The 21,113-nt window shown below is 46.3% G+C and overlaps 1 protein-coding gene across 1 annotated transcript; it reads left to right on the top strand.

Annotated features, from left to right (window-relative positions):
* Positions 1-339: 339 nt before the first annotated feature.
* tmem253 (transmembrane protein 253) lies at positions 340-13,209 on the top strand (the record flags this gene model as incomplete). Its single annotated transcript, XM_084335190.1, has 5 exons — positions 340-510; positions 859-969; positions 2,945-3,055; positions 3,875-4,024; positions 13,156-13,209. 5 exons carry the CDS (start codon positions 340-342, stop codon positions 13,207-13,209), a joined length of 597 nt encoding a protein of 198 aa, XP_084191316.1.
* Between the last annotated feature and the right edge of the window lie 7,904 nt (positions 13,210-21,113).

The raw sequence follows: 21,113 nt of genomic DNA, 5'->3' as shown, positions 1-21,113 counted from the left end.
TGTAGCATTCTAGAACCACTAGTGAAGGTAAGAGGTACAAACGACATGGACTAACATCAAGCAAGCAAGGGTTAAGCAGGCACTGTGTGTGTTTGTGTATGTGTGTGTACTGGCAAAAAAAAGTGTGTGTGTGAGTGTAGGGAGATTGGTTTTCATAGACTCTTCCAATAACATTCTAAAAGGACCCAAGTTTATTTCCTGTTTGCTGATGCAATAGTTGACGGGGAACAGGAAGTACACTTGAATCCAAACTGCTCCCCAGCAACAGGATCCCAGTGAAACCGTCTACCTATCAATGTTGTTTTCATTCTGACGGAATGAGATTTCGCTGTGTGACAGATGACCCAGAACATGTTTCAAGAGGGGCTGTACCAGGTCTTCTGGGGACAACCCGCTCCCCGCCCACTCACTGCAGCAGCCAATCAGGAAGAGCTGAAGGATGTCAGGATCCATCGCTGGTTTGGGACCATTGTCAACACGCGGCTTTTAATCATTGGGGTGAGACATACGGTATAGTTTCTCGTATGCATCGAGACCACAAATACATTATCTATGGGAGCCAAATTTCTATTTATTTATATACTTGATTTATATATACACATTATTTTATCACACACGCACACACACACACACACACACACACACACACACACACACACACACACACACACAACCGGCATGCACATGTATTCTGTTAGAAAATCAGCTAAGCCACTGTCCAAGTAGTATGCTGAAAATCTGCGGCCATTTTGCTCTCATGTCATGCTCGGGTAACGGGTTCCTGTTGTGAATATGGTCAATACTGCTTTTGTCTTGCTTGCCTGGCGCCTCTAAGACCCCACCTGTAACTCACCTCAGGTGTTGCAGATCCTCTGTGCCGTGGCCTGCATCGTCAACACAGTCGCCTATGCATGTCTGAGATACAGCTGCTCCGTCTCCATGACAACGCCAGTGTTTTCCAGTCTGTCTGTGAGTCCAGTCCACACATTTCAACATGTCCATATGGTCGAATAACGATTTCTATGGCGTTCTTACATCAACATTATTTAGTTGGTTTTTGTTTCATATCCACTCACTGCTGATAGAGAGACTACTAAACCTAATGTTTGTGTTGTTCCAGTATCTGGTTACTGGCGGTCTGGCTATAGAGATCCAGAGGAAACCGAACAGACCGAAGGTTGAGTATGTTTCTGTTTCCTGTTTTTGTTTTTGAGCAGAATCGTAAAACACACAGATCTGCAAGAGCCGCTTCTTGGCAGGTGCGGGACTGAGTATAAATTCAGTGGTAGAAGAAACCAGCACAACTGAGAGTCTCTTGTTCAATTCATTTACTTCTACTTTACACACAAGTGACGTCTGGAGCGTGGAACGCTCGTCTTCAGACTGATTTGGACTTCAAGTCACCTGAAGAAGAGCTCTTAGTGCTTCAGACATCACTTGTGTGTTTGAATATTGAGCGGGAGTTCAATGTGTAATAATACACTTTATTTGTATAGCATGTTTCATACAAGAATTGCAGCCCAAAGTGCTTCACAGTAGTATATATAGACATAACATTTACATAAAATAGATAGAAAAGCAGATAATAAGAAAAAGGGTAAAAACAAAGCGGGTAATAAAACACAACAACAATAAAAATAGATCCCATGTACAATAATCACAGTGTGGATGTAATGAGGCGCATTTACAATACAATAGTATTGTAAATGATGTATAGTGGGATGTATAAAGGACGGTGACGAGAGGGAATACCGGGAACTGGTAGTGGACTTCGTCACATGGTGCGATAAAAACCACCTGCAGCTAAATGTGGCGAAGACCAGGCAACTGGTGGTGGAGCTGGGGAGGAGGAGGAGTGCACCTGTGACCCCCGTTTCCATCAGGGGAGTCGATGTGGACATGGTTGAGGAGTACAAATACCTTGGTGTGCACATCGACAACAAACTGAACGGGTCAAAACATGCAGAGGCACTGTACAAGAAGGGCCAGAGCCGACTCTACTTCCCCAGAAGGCTGAGATCCTTCAATGTCTGTACAAGGATGTTGAGGATGTTCTATGAGTCGGTGGTGGCGGGTGCCTTCTTGTACGCTGTGACCTGCTGGGGCAGCGAACTGAGAGCAGGGGTCAGGAAGGCCAGTAGCGTGGTTGGGGTGGAGCTGGACTCCCTAGCGAGGGTGGCGGAGAGGAAGAGCCTTGCTAAGCTCCAGGCCATCAGGGAAAACCCCTCCCACCCACTATACACAGACTTGGCTGACAGGAGGAGCATGTTCAGTGCCAGGCTCACACTACCTAAATGCAGCACTGAACGGCACAGGAAGTCTTTCATTCCAACAGCCATCAGACTATACAATGCATCACTGTGCCTCACTGAGCACAGACTGACAGTTACCATCTTCTTGGACTTACTTTTGAAACAGCACTGTGCAATATTACACCTACTGTAGACACCTTCAGTATATTTTTTACTGTATTTATTTACTGTATATTTCATTCCATGTTTATTCTATTTCATTCTATTCTTATCTTATGCATTTTGATTTGTTTTGTTATTCTTATTCGTGACCTGTTCTGTCTAAATGTTTAATGTTGAGCGATTTGCAGTGTCAAATTTCCCTCGGGATAATAAAAGTATTTCTATTCTATTCTATCTAATAATCACAGTGTGGATGTAATGAGTCTAATTTACAAATAATCATAACAGTGTGGATGTAATGAGTGTAAAGTGGCAGAATGTATTAAAAGGCAAAGGTGAAGAGATACGTTTTTAGAGTGCAAAGTGGCAGAATGCAATAAAATAGCTCTCCAATGCAATAATCAGTTTGGATGTAATGAGTCTAAGTGGCAGAATGTATTCAAAGGCTAAGAGTGTACACTTTAAAATGTATGTATTTATTTATTTATTTGTAGTTTTGTACCTATTTTGTGTGTTGTGTTGGAGTGCAGGTCACAACACTGATGGGGCTGAATGTGTTTAGTCTGCTGTTGGCACTGTTTACACTGTTGGCCTACAGCCTGAGCTCTGCACAGCCTACAGATCTCAACACAAACCAGCAGGTAACGGGGTTCGCACAAGGTCCTTGAAGTGCTTAAAGTGCTTGATTTGAAAGAAAGAAAAGTCAAGGCCTGGAATTCCTAAAAAACAGCAAATTTTTTAACAAGGTGCTTAAAAAGTCCTTGAAATTCAAATCCACCATTCCCATTGAAAGTTTTGTTCATCCATGATAAAAAATTTCTGAATCAAGAAATGTTATGTTTTTATTTAATTTATCAACTTTTTCTCCCATTTTCTATTTTTTTCTCCCATCCCAATTTCGTATCGTCCAATTCTACCCTCCCCTGTCTCGAACGCTGTTAGGCCATGCCTCCCACAAGCCAGCTGCAAATCACGTGTCCCCTCCGGTACTCGAGGAAGCAGCCGTTGCATCTTTTCACCTGCACAGCGCGATCTCTCAGTGTAGGGGGTCTGCGTGGGAGGGACACGCCGCCCCAGTCACTTCCTGATTCTGCTGCGCAGGCGCACCAACCGACCTGTAGGAGTCGCTGTCCACAACGTCCGATCCCCACCCATCAGCTTCCCACCCCCTAATACTGCCAATTGTATTAGTATGAACGACCAGTCAAGCTGATAGCAATGCGGAGAGCTGGGCTCGAACCCAGCGTCTCCTGCATTGGTGGTGAGCGCCTTGCCCACTGCACCACCTAGCCGCCCTGTTATGTTTTTATTTAAAGTGTAACTAATTGTCGGAAATTGGTTTTAAGCCATAAATATTGGATCAGATTTTTTTTTCTATAAAAAACTGCATTTAAAAGTGAATTGGATCCTTAAATTAAATGTCGGCCACTCATCCTCTCCCCTCGGCTTCTTCCCTCCAGCTCGCTGCTGCGTATGTGGTGAAGGGCAGCTCGATAGTGTTCACAGTGCAGTGTCTATTGGCCTCCGTCTACACACTCTTCCTGTCTTGGAGAGGCCTGCGCCGTTACAGTGGCCCCCAGAGTCAGACCTACAGCCGCCTGCTGGCACAAGTCAGTACATGACACGCACGCTCGCTTACTCACTCACTCACTCACTCACTCACTCACTCACTCACTCACTCACTCACTCACTCACTCACTCACTCACTCACTCACACTCGCTCTCTCTCTCTCTCTATGGGGGTATAATCCCCCCCACACACACACACAGAAATAATTGTGAGTGAAAATGATAGTACCTGAACCTGTAACAGTAACTCAGATCCTGTAGTAAAACAGTGAAACAGATCTACGGTATATTTAGATTTATGGCAGGGTAAGAAAGTTCAACATTTTATATTTTCATCAAACATGTCAAACTCTTTCAGAATGTAAGTGAATATAAATCTAATTCATATACTTTATATAGTCATTTATATAGTAAAATCCAGACTGGGCCATTGACTGATGCAGGTTTATGTGTTTTTTTTGTCAGATGTATGCGTAATGTTGATATAATGTTTTATGTCAGATGTAGGTGTAATGTTGATATAATGTTTTATGTCAGATGTAATATTGGTGTGTTTTCTGTCAGATGTAGGTGTAATATTGGTGTGTTTTCGGTCAGATATAGGCATAATGTTGATGTTTTCTGTCAGATGTACTGTAGGCATAATGTTGATATGTTTTCTGTCAGATGTAGGCATAATGTTGATATGTTTTCTGTCAGATGTAGGCATAATGTTGATATGTTTTCTGTCAGATGTAGGCATAATGTTGATATAATGGTTTCTGTCAGATGTAGGCATAATGTTGATATAATGGTTTCTGTCAGATGTAGGTGTAATGTTAATGTGTTTTTTGTCAAATGTAGGATAATGTTGATATGTTTTCTGCCAGATATAGGTTAATGTTGATTTAAGCATTACATCACGCGACGGAGTGTGTTATACGAATTAGATCACACCTAGGGGTGGTTGTTAGGCCCGAGGCGCAGCCGAGGGTTGTTAGACCCCCCTAGGCGTGATCTAATTCGTATAACACATGACTTCAAGTGATGTAATGCGTTTATACAATGGCCGAATTCACCCAACCTTATTGCTATACAATAAACACACAGTAATTGAAGCATAATGGAGATTTATTCACAAAACCATCCACAGAAAAAGTAGTCAAAAAAATTTAAAAGTTGCCTCCGTGTCTAGAAGCAGAGGGAGGTGCAGAGGGAGGTGCTACAAAGCATGCCATCTAACAACAAACTTCATATAAATCCCGCGATTTATTATTGTTTTGACAATGGGTCATGACAAACCAATGACATAATCCAACATAATGTGTAAACAACTAACATATTCCAGCTGACTGTATCTTTTTTTATTTATTATTCGTTACGAATATATCCATACTTCCATTGTACGCAGGACGCCTGATTGCTTTTACCAACGCGTTCGTGTTTCCGCGTCTCTGATTGGCCAGGTCATGTGACATGTATGCCCAATCGTGGGACCGCAAGTTTCTACACTGGTTAAGCTTAGGCGCTCTTTCGAAGTTGGTTATGGTTAGAGTTTGTCTTAGAGCATGGCGATAGAACGCCTACCCTGTTTCCAAACTCTAACCTTAACCAACTGCGAAAGAGTCGCCTAAGCTTAACCAGTGTTCTGTATCATTTAGTGGATCCGCTCGGCATCACTCATGCACTCCCTCGCGTACGTGCACGCGCACTGAATAAATTCCACAAATGTACCTTTAATACCAGTATTAGTCTGACCACACCCCTCGTTAGCTTACCTTCATAAGCAGGTGTGTGGTCACCTGCTCTCCTCCTTCTCGCTTTTCACCACAAGGAAGTTGCCTCGGTAGTACCCCACTTGACGTGTTGTTAAAGTTGAAAAGAGTTGTGACGAGTTTACATTGTGCTTAGTTTTTTTCTTCTCTCATAAATATTCGATAGAAAAGGCTAAGTCATAATGTATTCTTCGGAGAGTAGACCTGCTAGACCTACTCTTCACCAGCGGTTCTCCATTCCCGCCTCCGTCGTGCGTTCTGGTGCTGGGCTGTTGCCACTTTCGTGGTTGCCGACCCAGCCCAGGAGACATCCGGTGGATAGTTTGCCTCTCCGAAGAGCCGAGGAGTCGGTGCCGTCGCTCCGGCGATGGCCTGATCTCGACTCTGGTTCCTCTGGTTCCAGGGAATCGCCTGTTGGTGAACGGCCGGTTGTTTTGGAGCCAGAGGATTTGCGAGGCAATCTTTTCGCGTCTGCCCGTTCACGTCGCAAGATGGTGGCATGCAGGCGCGAACAGCCTGGGTTTGGGGACTTGCTGGAGACCAGCGAGGATGCGTCCGGCTCTGGATTTCCGATGGAAACTGAGGACTTCATGGAAGAGTCGGACGGATTCTTGTTTGAAGGTCCTGTGGAGGAGAGTATCCCTCCTGTCCAGGAAACACCGGAGGGGGGAGAAATGGCTCCGCGGGACGCCTTGTTCGAAGATGTCGAGGAACCACCTTGGCCTCATCAGCAGGATGCCCTACTATCGGCCACATCAGACTGTGGCTCCTTGACCAGTCGCAGCCTGCTGCATGTGAGGGATGCGGGTTCGGTGGAGGAGGGTCTGCAGGGGGAACTGCGGGCTTTGTTTCCCGAGCTCATGGCGGCAGCCGCCGCCGCAAACGGCGTGCCGCTGCCATTGCCTGCTCCTGTCCCTGACGATCTCATAGGTCATCTCTGGCAGCGTCACCCGGTGAGAGGGGCTGATGTTGTCTACCCATTTTTCCCCTCAATGGGGACCTATGTTCGTCAGGGTCAGGCGGTGTCTCACATCATGGGACTTACCCCCACCTACGTACCAGTTACGCGGGTGTCGGGGTTAGTCAAAGGTATGAGGGAGGGCGTGCCTCGGCTTGATAGTCCGATGGCCGCTCTCCTCTGTCCGGATGTGGTGTGGGAGCCCTTATGCAAGCCGGTCCTCCATGGAAGATCGGCTAGGCGATTGGCATATTGGGGTGACCAGTCATTTATCGCTGGTACACAATCGCTGGCTGCGGCGTCTAACATCGCCCACCTAGCTAGATTTGTATCAGGGATTATGACGGGCGGCATGGATCTGACCGAGGTAAAATGCGATCAGATCACCCAGGCGGCAGGAGCTGTCCTGCACCTTACCCAGGTGCTGGCCATAGCCATGGGGAAAGTGCACGCCCTGGCCACCCTGAGCCAGCGCCATCTTTGGCTGGAGCAGGCCCGTGTGCCAGAGAAGAAGAGAGCCCCTCTTCTGACGGCCACCCTCTCCGATGCTGGTCTGTTCGGGAAGGCCCTGCGGTTGATGACCTCAACGTGCAGAGAGATGGCAGAGGAGAGATCCATTCTTCAACCCCATTTTCCGCCTCCCGTCCTTGCCGGTGGAGTCAGAAGGCTTCCACGACGTCGAGCTGCCTCCGTCGTCCCTACCACTGCCTCTACCGCCGCTGCTGGCCCCTCCAAGAAGGCCAGGAGAAGAGACGGCGCTTCTGCTACCGCCGGCCCATCCACGACCGGAGGAGACGGTAGGGAACGTCGAGACCAGCAGACAGTTACCTACCGTCCCTCCGGGGCTCCTCGGGGTGGCAAGACTCGAGCGGCGCGAGGTGGCAGACGCCGCTGAGTGACTTTCTCCCTCTGTGTCCCCTCTCCTTTACACCCTCCCCGGCCCCTTTATGATTGTGTTTTTGTGCCGAAAATATACAATAAAAAGTTCCCCGATATAAGGGGGACTATGTTTTTGGCCAAACAAACTGTGTGTTTCTTCAACAAATCATATGGTGGGGTTGCGTAAATATGAATCTGCACTTTTACGTTGTGAGATGAGTCGTGTTGTGTTACGAGATTAAGCAAGGTCTGCAACATACACTCAGTCGTAGGAGGTTCTATTAGCCTGACGCTCCACATGCAGGTAGAAACTGGTGGTATTCCGTTGCTTAAACAAAGTATATGTGTCCCACAATGCTGTTGTGTTAGTTGCAGTAATACTCGTACACACACGTTCCACGGCCTAGCCGTTACTCTCGGTCAGCGTTTTTGCTATGTACGACATAGTCAACGGGTGTAGGATTCACACGCATGCGACTTGTTTTGTTGTAAATCCTGTTCACATTTTGTGGGTAGCGGCCATTGTATTAGCTTACGCTATACATTAGCTTTTCTACCGGAGGTTTTCAAAATGCTACAGTTGTTTTTTGTGTTTGTAGGGAAAGAAGGGCTTTTTGTGAGGGGGTGTCGAATAAACCCCTCCTTCCCACTTGATTGGTTTAGGAGATTTTATATCATTCTGCTGAGCCAGTCAGGGCCGAGCCGTTAGGACGTCTTGGCAGGGGGGGGGGGGGGTTATCCTGCCGATTCCTATTACAAACAGGAGCCGTGTGCAGGGTTTCCCCCGTCATAGCGATGTTGCTATGGCGACGCCTTCCATGAGTTACAGAGTGTTATAATAATAATAATAATGCAGGACCTGTTGCAGAGGTCTTTATTCGGCATGCAACAAAACTCAATGTTTTTAGTGGTACACACAGCGGTTAGTTTAGCACACACGCCGGAACACACACGCATGCATTGTCTCTTTAGGATCGCAGATGCGATTTGTCTCTGCGATTAACCCATCCCGTCGTCCTTCCCCCCCAAGGGCAGCCGGGAGCAGACAGGCGTCAACGTGAGCTGTGCCAGGGGACCAATCCAAGTGCTCCTGTCCGCCTTCGTCAAGGACGCCACAGCGTTAGCGATCTGTTGTTGTGCATGTTTTTCCATTGGGTTTTATCTTATCGGGGGGGAAACCCTTGCGAGCACGGGGAGAACATGCAAACTCCACACAGAAAGGCCTGGGAGATATCCCACCTGGGTACCTGGCATCATAGAAACCTGGTCCCCAAGCGGGAATCGAACCCTGGACCTTCTTGCTGTGAGGCGACAGTGTTAACCACTACACCACCGTGCCGGTGTCGAGTTAGAGCGTAGGGCTTATGGGTCTGCTACGCTCGATTTATGTGTAAACTTGAGTCAGTTGGTCACGTGACTCACAGTTGGCATGTCTTTTTCATGACTACGACTCATGTGGGAAGCTTTCTGGGAAGGTCCGGTCTTTACTCTTTGACAAAAGGAGTGACTGGATGTAAAAACATGTAAACAGTTTTTTACTCCCAGCTGTGCAGTTGGGTTCATACGGGTGATGCTTCTTCTTTATTATTATAAAGAGTTGGATGTGTCTATATGAATTGGAAATGGGGGTCCCTGATGGAAACAAGACTAACGTCTTTCTCAGGTTTGCCTCCCCTTAACAATTGTGTGTATTGAGCCGTACTGTGTTGTACCCTTTCTGCAATCTGTTGGTTAAAGTTTTCATTCATTCATTCATGGAGTTGGTTGCATCCTGCCCCTCTTGTCGTTCCCCTGGGCGTCTTGGGGATTCAATAAGATGGTCTAAATAGCCTATTATTGATGTGGATATGCCCAACGCACACATAGTGCTAGCTCAGGATGTTCTGTTGGACATTAGGTAACTGACTGGTGCGCCTTGGTTGCTTGGGGTTAAAACAGCGTTTTTATAGAGCAATTGGGATGGGGGTTTTTCCTCTTCCGACGACCTGTGTGGTTGTCGACGGGTTCTCGTTCATATCAGGGGATGATAACGGAATGGATCTGAACATGTGTGGAAGGGTCTCACGCCCTGGGGGTGGGCCGCTGGGTGCGGTTCGCACCGAAACGTCTGAGTGGCGCCTTCTTTTTATGTTTAAGATCAACACGCATATCTGCCCCTTCTCCTGGAGTTGGCAGGTCGGCGTGGTTAGGGCACGGGACTGGTTCTGGTCACGCTGGTCCGGATCAGTTAAACCCGTTGTCCGCCGGGGATGCAGATCTGCTGTTCTGGTACCCTGAGGGACTTGGGCTTTTTTCAGGGAAAATAATGCTAGGTCGGTCCGGGTGTCGCAGGGTTAAGCGCTATGGAACCCTTGTTGGGTACATTGTATTCTACACTGTCGTAATGGCTTACGGCCGTACCAACCTGTACACGCCCGATCTCGTCGGCTCTCGGCCGCCACGCAGGTTGGTCTTGGTTAGTACTTGGTTGGGTGACCTCCTGGGAATACCAAGTACGGGGTGTTGGGGCTGGTTTTCCATTCTTGCGCTCTTCTCTTACGCGTGGCGAAGAGGGGCCTGTTGGAGTGGTCTTTGACCTCCTCGGGGGACCCTGACCCTGTGCTCCCCGTATCACCGGGCCCGGTCCGAAGTAATGTTTTCGTTGACCCGTAGGCCCGGGATAACCCTGTTGGAAACTGGAACACGGTTACTGCGGCAGTGCCGCAGGTGTGTTTTGGAGTTTTTTCCTGGGGGGTTATGGGACCAACCACTGCATAGGGTTACGACTGGGTGGTTGGTTCTCTGGTGTGTTGGGGCAGTGTCAACTCCCGGGTTAACCGGTTGAGGGTGCCCCTGCACGTTCATGACGTCTGCCAATCGTGTCAGCCTTCTCTGCCTCCACCCCTCTGGGTGGGGGTTTTTAAACGGAGGCTTGGTCATGCAACAACGCCAGCATGCGCCCCTTCCGCCGGGGCGGCTGTGTTCAGCTGTCCCCTCTGGCGCCTGTCTCGTCCGCAGTCTCCAGGCTCGGGTTAACAGCCTGTTGCCTGGTCTTTTCCCCGGTGCGCTGCCTGCTTCCGTTGGTTATCCTTTTTTATGTGCTTACGGCCATGCTGACTGCCTGTTCTGCAGGGTCAGTGTGCCAGGCGGTGTACTATTGGGGGGACAGGGCCCGCTCGGCTGAGGGGCCTTTGTCCGAATACGCAGGCGATGTGGGGGGCGGGGTCACTAAGTGCCCACCTGGTGGGGTCTCCGCTGCTACGGCCGCTGCTACCTGGGCTGTAACGAGGTTGTTCCCTCCGTTCGTTCCCGGGTGGCATGCGGGTTGTGCGTGTGTCTGTGTGTAGTCGTGGGGTCAAGCCACGGTCTGCTCACCCTGTGCGTTGAGTTGCTTGAGTGCCTCTTCGCACGGTCGGGTCCGTCGCCCTCCCGGGAAACCTCTAATAGGGGTGGTGCCCTCCATTAGGGGGGGTCGGGGGGGCTCGGCCCTCCCTGTTCTGATGGTTGTGGGGGGCCTTCAGCGGGGTGTATTTGTCGGCCGGTGGCTCTGCTCGGCCTCCCTATGTGCATGAGTGATGCCGAGCGGATCCACTAAATGATACAGAACGTTAGGTTATGACTATAACCAAGTTCTGTTAATTAGTGGTGACGCTCTGCATCCGACGCCGCTGCAGCCCTTGACCTCACCTTGTGGTGAAAGCTTGGGAAGGAGGAGAGCAGGTGACCACACACCTGCTTATGAAGGTAAGCTAACGAGGGGTGTGGTCAGACTAGCACAGAAAGACTCAGAAGAAGCTTCTATCCCCAGGCCATCAGGCTGCTAAACGAACAATGAACACTACACAACAACAACCACCAAACGCACATAGCACACACATCCACACGCACACACTCACTTTAAACAAACACACTGTAGCACCCACTCCACACACTTTATAGCACACACCCACTTTAAACAAACACACTGTAGCACCCACTCCCCACACTTTATATTTATTGATGAAGGATTGCACTACAACTCGTACACCTTACTGTAAATTGTACCTAAATTGTACCTCATCCCATTTCTGCTTTGCACTATATAGTACTGTACATTAGTACACTGCATAGTATTGTATATTATATGGTAACTCAGAACATTGTACATATGTCTATACCGAACACTGTGACCTCATTTTCTTCTTCTAAATTACATGCTATACTATGTTATTTGATACTATCTTGTCTAGCACAGTCTCTGGAGCGTAACAGTAAGAAGCATTTTGTATGAAAGTATTCTGTACTTCTGTATGACAACTATTAAAGAAACTGAAACTGAAACTGACTAATACTGGTATTAAAGGTACATTTGTGGAATTTATTCAGTGCGCGTGCACGTACGCGAGGGAGTGCATGAGTGATGCCGAGCGTCACCACTAATTAACAGAACTTTGTTATAGTCATAACCTAACGATAAACTAGGCGTTAGGTAGTTTGCAGGCTGTTCGACCCGGAAATAGGCGCAGAACTTGCCGTCCCACGATTGGCGCACATGTCACATGACCTGGCCAATCAGAGCGCAAAACGGGAACCCGGAAACACAAACGCGTTGGTAAAAGCATAGACGCGTCCGGGACATCCAGTGAAATCGCTTCGTGTGACAGTGTCCTTTTGAAGCAGAGGGAGGTGCAGAGGGAGGTGCTACAAAGCATGCCATCTAACAACAAACTTCATATATGCACAAGTTTACAGACTTTCGGAGCGTGTATATTATAAATAATGAAAATAATACAGTCGGGCAATCTAACAAGAATTAACGTATTTACAAGTGTGTCAGTGTAATGGTGAAGTCAAGTGCTTTGAGCAGGATAAACTTAAGTTATAACTTATATTATATATATGTTACAGTATATAAAAATACCGTTTTACTTTTGTGCAGTAACTGAAGCTGCCACACCCTTCCAACGTGCCTGATTGTTATGCATTTTACTCTGCCAATTGGCGACCCAATAAAAACGGGTCTGCGACCCATTTTGGGTCGCGACCCTAAGTTTGGGAAACGCAAGTCCTCAATCTTTATTTTGTTTCACAATGGGTCATGACAAACCAATTACATAATCCAACATATGTGTAACGAACTAACATATTCCAGTTGACTATCTTTTTTGGAGGATTCGTTCAAAGGCCATTTCCATTTGTCTATCTATGGCGGACTCATTCAGAAAAAGTTATTCGGTTGTGGGAGGGATCTGGGGTCACGTGGAGTGTGTTATATGAAATAACAACGGCTAACTTGACTATTTCAGCCAATCAGAATCAAGATATTTGCATGCCATTGTATAAAATGTTTTCTATCAGATGTAGGTTAATGTTAATTTAATGTTTTCTGTCAGATGTAGGCGTAATATTGATGTGTTTTCTGTCAGATGTAAGTGTAATGTTTGTTTTTTTGTCAGATGTAGGCATATTGTTGATTTTATGTTTTTTGTCAGATGTAAGTATAATGTTTGTTTTCTGTCAGATGTAAGCATAATGTTTGTTTTCTGTCAGATGTAGGCATAATACTCATGTTTTCCGTCAGATGGAGGCATAATGTTGACATAATGTTTTGTGTTTTGCACAGGGTGCAGATGACCACGCTGAGCCTCTGTTGGAACAAGAGGAATTCAGTCTTTGAATCTAAATTATCTAAAACATAGGCTTACAGTACATTGTATTTTATTTATACGTGTCTATGTTTTTGTACGTAATCATATTGAGTTTTGTAAACTTTGTTACTGGTATAGATCAATGTCTGTATGCATAAGGTATATTAGAATACGCTGATCTGAGACCAGTTTTACTGCTAAAGGTGCACTATGCACTATGCAGTTTCGGGGAGCACTGTGAACCATGTAAGTCCCCGGCTAGAAGATACTTTGTAAACAAAATGGCAGGCCATGCCTTTGTAAACTAACCACCACCACCACCACTGGCACCAACAGTTTCAAATGTCTCTCTCTTAGTGCACCTTTAAGACATCAGTGAGGTCTTATAAAGTCGGAATCCAGGACGAGGACTACTGTAGCTTTGTGTTTACAGGCACTGGGTATGACTTACCAAACCATCTGTTGACAACCTACACTTGGTTGAGAAAAGTGGACTACTGGATAAAGCACTCCACCAAAAAGTAATGATGTGTACAGTATAACAGAACTTGACTCATTGTAACATAAAAATGGTATTGATGTATAAGAAAGGCCCTGTTGCTTAGAGGTAGCTAGCCCATACAATCTTTGTGACAACATGTGGTAGACTAATATCCATTCCATATTTATTTAAAGGTCCCATGTCTTATAAATTGCCTTTTCCAGTGTTTAGCATTGTTTTCTAGCAATGTGGGGTTGTCTCTAATTCTCATTTTGGCTCATCAGTCCAGTCTCGAGTTCACGAGATCCTCCCTCACTGAACTAAGCCATTCTGATTTGACTCGCTCCCTGACGTCAGTAGGTGCTGCTGATCTGCATAACTAACGGCCCCTATATGGTTGTAGCGCACTCAACAACAGAGCGAGTGGAAATACTGACACTTCCTCAAACGGGTTGACGTGGCGCGGGTGCCGACAGAGAGAGCAGAGAACGAGCGAGCGAGAGAGAGGGATAGAGAGAGATAGAGAGGGAGAGAGGGACAGGAGCACCCCACACACACTCCCGACCGTGCGTGCTCGCGCGGGGAAACACACGCAGTTGGGAGCACTCGCATATCACTGTCAACCTGCTGCAAAATATCATTGTGCACGCTCCCACGCATTCCGATCCGTGCAATAATATTCACAGGGGTATATATTGTCATTTGAAACAAGTTACCAATGCATTGTCCCGTGGGATTATGCCCCCCACGGCGAAATTAATTAGTATCCCCCTCAATCTCTCTATGTCTCTGTCTGTCTGCCAGTGCAGACTGTGGGTGACTGTCACTCAAAGCGCTTTGCGAGTATGGGCGGAGCCCAGCCCAAACAGCTTGAAATCTTGAAGTGGAAAAATGGTGCTTTAGAGTACTTGATTAGAAATACAAAACAATGATTTTTTTTTGAAAAAAACCTTACAGATGTGTTCCATCCATAGACTCACAGGAATTGTGTAACATTGCCCAAATAGTGAAAGGAATAGCAAAACATGGGACCTTTAACATTATAAAACCAATATTTAAACAACCCGTTCTTGGCAGGGTTCCTAATTGTTGTTTCAACTATTTACATGTATCACAGCTTGTAAAATGTATATGTAACTGGTTTGTCATATTAACATTAGCCAACTGTATGTGTACAACTTGTATTCATTGTCAGAGATGTTGTTCTATGGTTAAACACTAGAGGGCAGTCATCGCCAGAGACTTCATGATGTTTAATCATTGTGGTCCAGTCTGACACAGAGACCAACTCTCACACTGTGTGAACTCTTAAGATATATGAATAGAATATGTAATAAAATGGTTTACCAGAGTAACCTGGGAAGTGACCTTATATCTGAAGTAATACATTGGTTATGTCTACTCCAACATAATACAAACATTATGTTACCTACGCCACAGAAAATACTACTGAATGTTCTAATTAATATCTTGACGGCTGATGAACAGTGTTTTTCAGAGCAGGACACTGTCTTCTTTCTTTGTTGAGTGAATCAGCTGGCTTTCATGTGAGAAGTGATCTGAAAGACCACTTATTTTCTATTATTTTCTGTTATTCGTCCACACACATGCGAATGCCCATACACACACACACACACACACACACACACACACACACACACACACACACACACACACACACACACACACACACACACACACACACACAAACAAACATGATGGCCAGGTCTGGTGTATTTGAGTGTTAACATTAGCTCTCTAGGGACTGTAATGAGATCATAAAGCAAGGTCAAACACCAATATTATAACACACACACACACACGAAATCGTCCTCGCGTGTAAAAAAGAAAAAAGAATCACAGAGGAACCGGTTTCTCACGGCATGTCTAGCTAACAACTTCCAGCTGGTCTCTGGTTTGGAGCATTGCTATGGCAACACATATATAGAGAGAGAGGGGTGGGGGGTGGAAGAGGGATTTATTAATGAATGGGCTGAAAAGAGGGGTAAGGGGAGGAGCTGGTCCATATCTAATCCTAAAGGCTGGAAGCATGGACAGTCAAGACACACAATGTGTGTGGTTGTGAGTGTGTATGTGTCTGTTTGTGTTGCGATATCTGAGAAGAGGTCGTACTATAGATGGGCGCTACGTAGCCAGCAGAGCCCTGACCTCCTCAGGACTTCCCAGCCCTGACCTCCCAATCTCCACACCTGGGTCAAATCACCCAATTAGTGAGAGGGGGGAAAAGCCTCTAGAGAGAGAGAGAGGCTGAAAGGGGAACAGTCCAACCAAACCCTAGGAGAGCTCACATAGCCACTGGGGGTTAAAGGACCAACAGGGCCCAGTATACTGTTTTATTCTTTTTTGGAATGTTTGTTTACCACCAAAGGAGCCAAGCCTTTGAAGGGACATTTTTTTGTTATATTCAATAAACCATCTGTGAGCAAAACTTGGTTTCCCCGTGCCTTCTTTTCCATATGCCTTCCTCGACAAACACTCATACCCGGGTGGTTTGTCATAGTGTGTTGTTCCTGTGCTCCTGCACGCACGTTGCACAATGAGTGTCTTCATATAGCTCATATTTTGATGAAACGTGTCTCTTGCTGGCATCGCTTCACAGATATGAAGCCGCACACAACCGAGAAGCACACAACGTTCTCTGCTGTTGTAAACATCTCCTGCAGGCTACATCACACCCTCTGGTAAACCCTCCCCAAACTAAAAACGACTCCCTCACAGCCAGACCATGACATGCCAGAGCTCGTAATGATGCAAATCACAAAATGGCAGTAATGCCTGTAATAAAACAAAAGACCGCAGAGATTCCTTTATTCCTTCATGTCCTGCTGTAAAGTTTGCGATGATTAAGATCTTAAAAAAAAAACTCTTTGGAATGGAATACTCCAGGAAGCCTTCCAAAAAGGATATCCTCTCCCGGCGTTTCCTCGCAGGATTAGCTGCGATGACATGATGAGGCCGAGTGTGTCTGGGAGAGAGAGAGGAGGATGTGGTGAGTTAAGTGTGAGAATTCCCTTTTGATAAGATTGTGGCCTCGGCCGTCTCTGCTGACTCAGAAGAGACACCTACCCCTATAGACACGTCTCCAGTGGTGTAGTGGAGGCCGGGTAAAACCCACCAGAGTTCACCTCATTTCATTTGATATAAATCTCTGATTGAAATTCATTGTACATATTATTGTAAATTGTATTGGATTGATGCAAGTCAATATTTATATATATACAGTGAGTACATATAGTTTTTATGTATATTGATGTTACTGTGATCATTCAATGTCACCTTTTGACCACTGGATCCCTCTGTACATTTCGAACCTGCTCCATGTTTTCTCTCAAGATTATGGTCTCACATCCTTTCCTTGAGTGGGTGAGTGAGTGAGTGAGTGAGTGAGTGAGTGAGTGAGCAACCTTATCTACATGAGTGAGACACTTTATCTCAACATACTTGAAAAACAAGATAAAAAATAGAATGCAAAACAATACACTGATGGCGCCATCTTGAGAACATTCAGCAATAATTTATTTTCATAATCTCAAGAACCAACCAAGTCTTCTCATCTGGAAAATTCACCATCAGTTGCCAACAACACAGTTTTGAAAAATGTAAAGTTACTATACAAATTCTTAATAGAAAAAAGAATAAATTAACTGTGGAATTCAGTTACTTTTTTTTTCTCATCAATTCCACATATTTTTTTTCTACAACACCTTTAATGTCTGGTTACAGTTGAACAGAACCGATGAAATCAAAAGTTACATGCTCTATTGTCTGGCGGAGGGGTGTCCTACTATTAAATTGTCTGTTAAAGTAAGCTTCATTTTGCACATCTGGTATTGAATCTATTGATAAACAATGAGAAGTCTAGATCATATGAGACAAAGCAGTAACTGGTCATTTTGTAGCACCTGAAAGGATTGAAATGTCAGAACAAAAAAAATAATACTGGTTCATATAAAAAGTAAAGTTGTTAAAACAGCGATGAATGTTAAGAACCCCACAAAGGCTTACTGCCCCTCCGTACATACAGGAACAGATCCATAAAACAGTTGCTTCATTTTTCTTAGACCATAAAAAAAAATCATACATTTCTATGGAGTACAGAACGTATGGCATGTTTTGGAACTATCGAGGAAGGGTACATCACACTTCATCACATTGGGCTCAGAGGTCAGAGATTACCACATGGTAAAACATGTCATAGTGTAAAGGGAGCGCTCGTGTGTCAGGGAGGAGCGGGGTGTCTTGGGTTTTTTGCGTGGCATGCGTGGGGGGGGGGGGGGGGGGGGTAGCGTGAGGCGGCACGGGTCGCTCGCTCTGGAGAAACTGGCACACAAGCCGCCGCGGGGGGCAACGGGTCTGAGTGAGTATAAGCAGGGGCTGGATTTGTTCTTCAATAAAGAGGTTTTGTTAACAGCTGGAAACACTGGAAGAACGGACTGGTGTGAATTAGCGTTGACGGCCCGCTACGGTCGAGTCCATTCTGGGGGGTAAAGACTTAACGGACTAAGCATGGATGGGACCACTCCAGGGGAACCGACCATGCAGGGAGCGGGCTACATCTTCTTCCTGAAGGGAGGTCATCTAGATAGTGGCAGATTACATTTGCCACGTGATTATAAGAGGAAAACCGCCATCAAAGTGTAGAAAAACAAAGCACACTTTTCTCAGAAAACGTTTCACACTATGGGAAGGAGGGGGTAAGATACCATGCCTTCCCTCCCCAGTACGGTAGGCCTACGCCGCTTTGCCAGTAGAAATAAGTCTGATTTTGTGCAGCCGTAAAACGGGGTGATAAAGGGGATTTCTCAAAACAAAGGCCAGGGAGGAATGCCGCTGCAGATGAGTGTGTAAACCAATGTTAAGCAGTTCTCACACATCCATACAAAACCAGGAGGTGTGCTTTTAAAACCGGTTTTCTGTCTGGACTGTGTGTGTGTGTGCTTGTGTGCTTGTGTGCCTGTAAATTAGTGAGAAAGCAAGATGCTATGTTTAATACAGGAAAAAAGGGGGTATGGCTTCTCTTCTGCCACAGTCCTGATAATCTGTGTGTGTGTGTGTGTGTGTGGGGGGGGGGGGGGGGGTCTCCAAAGGAATGCCACCCAGAGTCGATCTTAGTAAGTGCACTATGATATATAAACACCCTGTTAAGTTCTGTATGGCGATGGTGAAATGATTTCTAAACAACAGGAGATGCCCGTGTTTCTGTTACGTTTTCATTTCCTCTGTTCAGTGCTGTGGTGTGGCAGAGTCAGAAAGGAGGGCCATCGGGTCAAGCTGGTTCCTCGTCCAGCCCTCACAGACACTGTTTAATCATGTGCATGTTGTGCTTTCAAAATCAAACTGAAATGAAATTCCAGATCCGCTGAGTTCTAGCTAGTTTGTAGCATCAGCCTTCCAGCTACTCTGCTGTGGTCAGGTTCTAGCTAGTTTGTAGCTAGTTTTTTTTTTAGCTCGTTTGTAGTTTTTTTTCTCGCAAATTTGTAGCCTATTTGTAGCTTGTTTGTAGCTAGCTACTGTAGCTACCCAGCTACTCTGCCTTGGTCCTCGCTTTGAAGCACATCAGCCACAAGAACATTGAGGGAATTTGTGTTTTTTGACGGAGCGTCTTATTTCTTGCGCTGAATCACGGTACACACTTGAAGCACTAACACAACCGCTGATAAGTTGAATCAGAATAGCTGAATAGTGTCTGCATGTGCCCATGAATGAAGTCGTCGTGTGTGTTCTGGCCAGTGTGGTGTAAAAGAGAAAAAGCATGAATTCGGGAGTTCTGCTCCACTTAACACCGACCAAGTTTAACACCGACCATACCAACCCGCTGCCTGGGTCAATACAGGTAGACTAACAGTGAAGCCGGACAGACGGACAAGACAGGAACAGGCCGACGATGCGCAGTCAGACGTGTTCTCACATTGCTACAGAGGGACTGACGGATACTGTACACAGAATGGCGGGGACTAGTATAGAGCCTTGGCCATAGTCATCTTTCACATCTTTCCCTCCCAGGATGGAGCTGAGGCGAAATACATAGATTGGGTGATATTGCTTTGCGGCCTCCCACTGCCAGCAAACATTTACTGTTAAGAAGGGGTCCTTGGTGGCTCTCTTGGGTATGGCCCCATGTAGACCAACCCCCCCTCTCCCTCCCACCTCCAGTACCGTTCACTTCTCCCATCCAGTAGACAAACTAGAGGGGGGGGGGTGTGGATACAAAGGAATCTCTTCAAGCCCATAAACACAAAACAAACACTAAAGGGATGAACTCGTTTAAATCAGCATAGATTGAATTTCCCGCCAAACCCATTATTGGCCGTCACCAGTTCAAACACTGTCCCAGTAACGTACTAACGGGGGCCTTTATTCCCAGCATCACGTTGAGGGGGGGGGGGGGGGCGGAGAGACACACAGCATGGCAACATTCCTGTTCAGGGTTATTACCAACCAGTTTAGATATACTGCTACAACATCTGCTACTGCTACAGTCTCACTCCCTCCTCGAGTCAGACAGTATGGCAGAAACTGCACCAGCACTCTGCTCACAGTCCACTCCCAGTTCAGTCCACTCCCAGTTCAGTCCACTCCCAGTTCCACTCCCAGTTCAGTCCACTCCCAGTCCAGTCCACTCCCAGTTCAGTCCACTCCCAGTTCCACTCCCAGTTCAGTCCACTCCCAGTTCAGTCCACTCCCAGTTCAGTCCACTCCCAGTTCAGTCCACTCCCGGTCCAGTCGACCGACAGTCCAGTCCGCGCTGGGGAATACGAGTGTTCTGGCCCCATGCAGGCTCCAAGGTCCTGAGACCCTATGGTGAGTCTCATACGTCGGGTGGATCTTTGGTCGTGGGATGAACCGAAATTAGAAGTTGTTGTTGCTTTTTAATGAGATGATGATCTATAAGATGATATCGATTTTCTTTTTCTTCTCCTACGTTGTCGTTTACGGTTTTTCCTTTTTGTTCTTTTCTTTTACAAATACACAAGGAGAAATGAATCAAAAAGACTAACAACAACAATGGGACTGATGAAAGCCAATACACAGCTATCACATGGGCCAGGAAATGTGTATACATTGGTGGGAGGGGCTGTAATCCAGCAGGTATCCTCTGATTTGGTGGCAGTACACTGGTGTCAGAGAGTGGGTAAAGGTCAAAGGTCAAGATATAAGACAGAGCCTGGGTTGGTTGATACAAACGTCTGTGAATTGGAACGTGTATGTTGTGTGGTCTTTCTCTGTGCTCACTCTCTCTCTCTCTCTCTCTCTCTCTCTCTCTCTCTCTCTCTCCCTCCCTCCTTCGCCCCCACTTCCTGCATGTGGAGTGTGAGAGTGGAGAGGACTACGGTAGGGGTCAAAGTTCAAGAGCCGAGGTTCTGGTCACCCATATGTCCACGTGACACAGTGCCTTATCAGAGCCCAGTGTGTGTGTGTGTGTGTGTGTGT

The sequence above is a fragment of the Notolepis coatsorum genome (assembly GCF_963971535.1).
Source record: "Notolepis coatsorum genome assembly, chromosome: 18".
In the NCBI taxonomy this organism is placed as follows: Eukaryota; Metazoa; Chordata; class Actinopteri; order Aulopiformes; family Paralepididae; genus Notolepis; species Notolepis coatsorum.
Note: the sequence above shows the minus strand (reverse complement) of the source record. Positions and strands in the feature narration are given on the sequence as shown.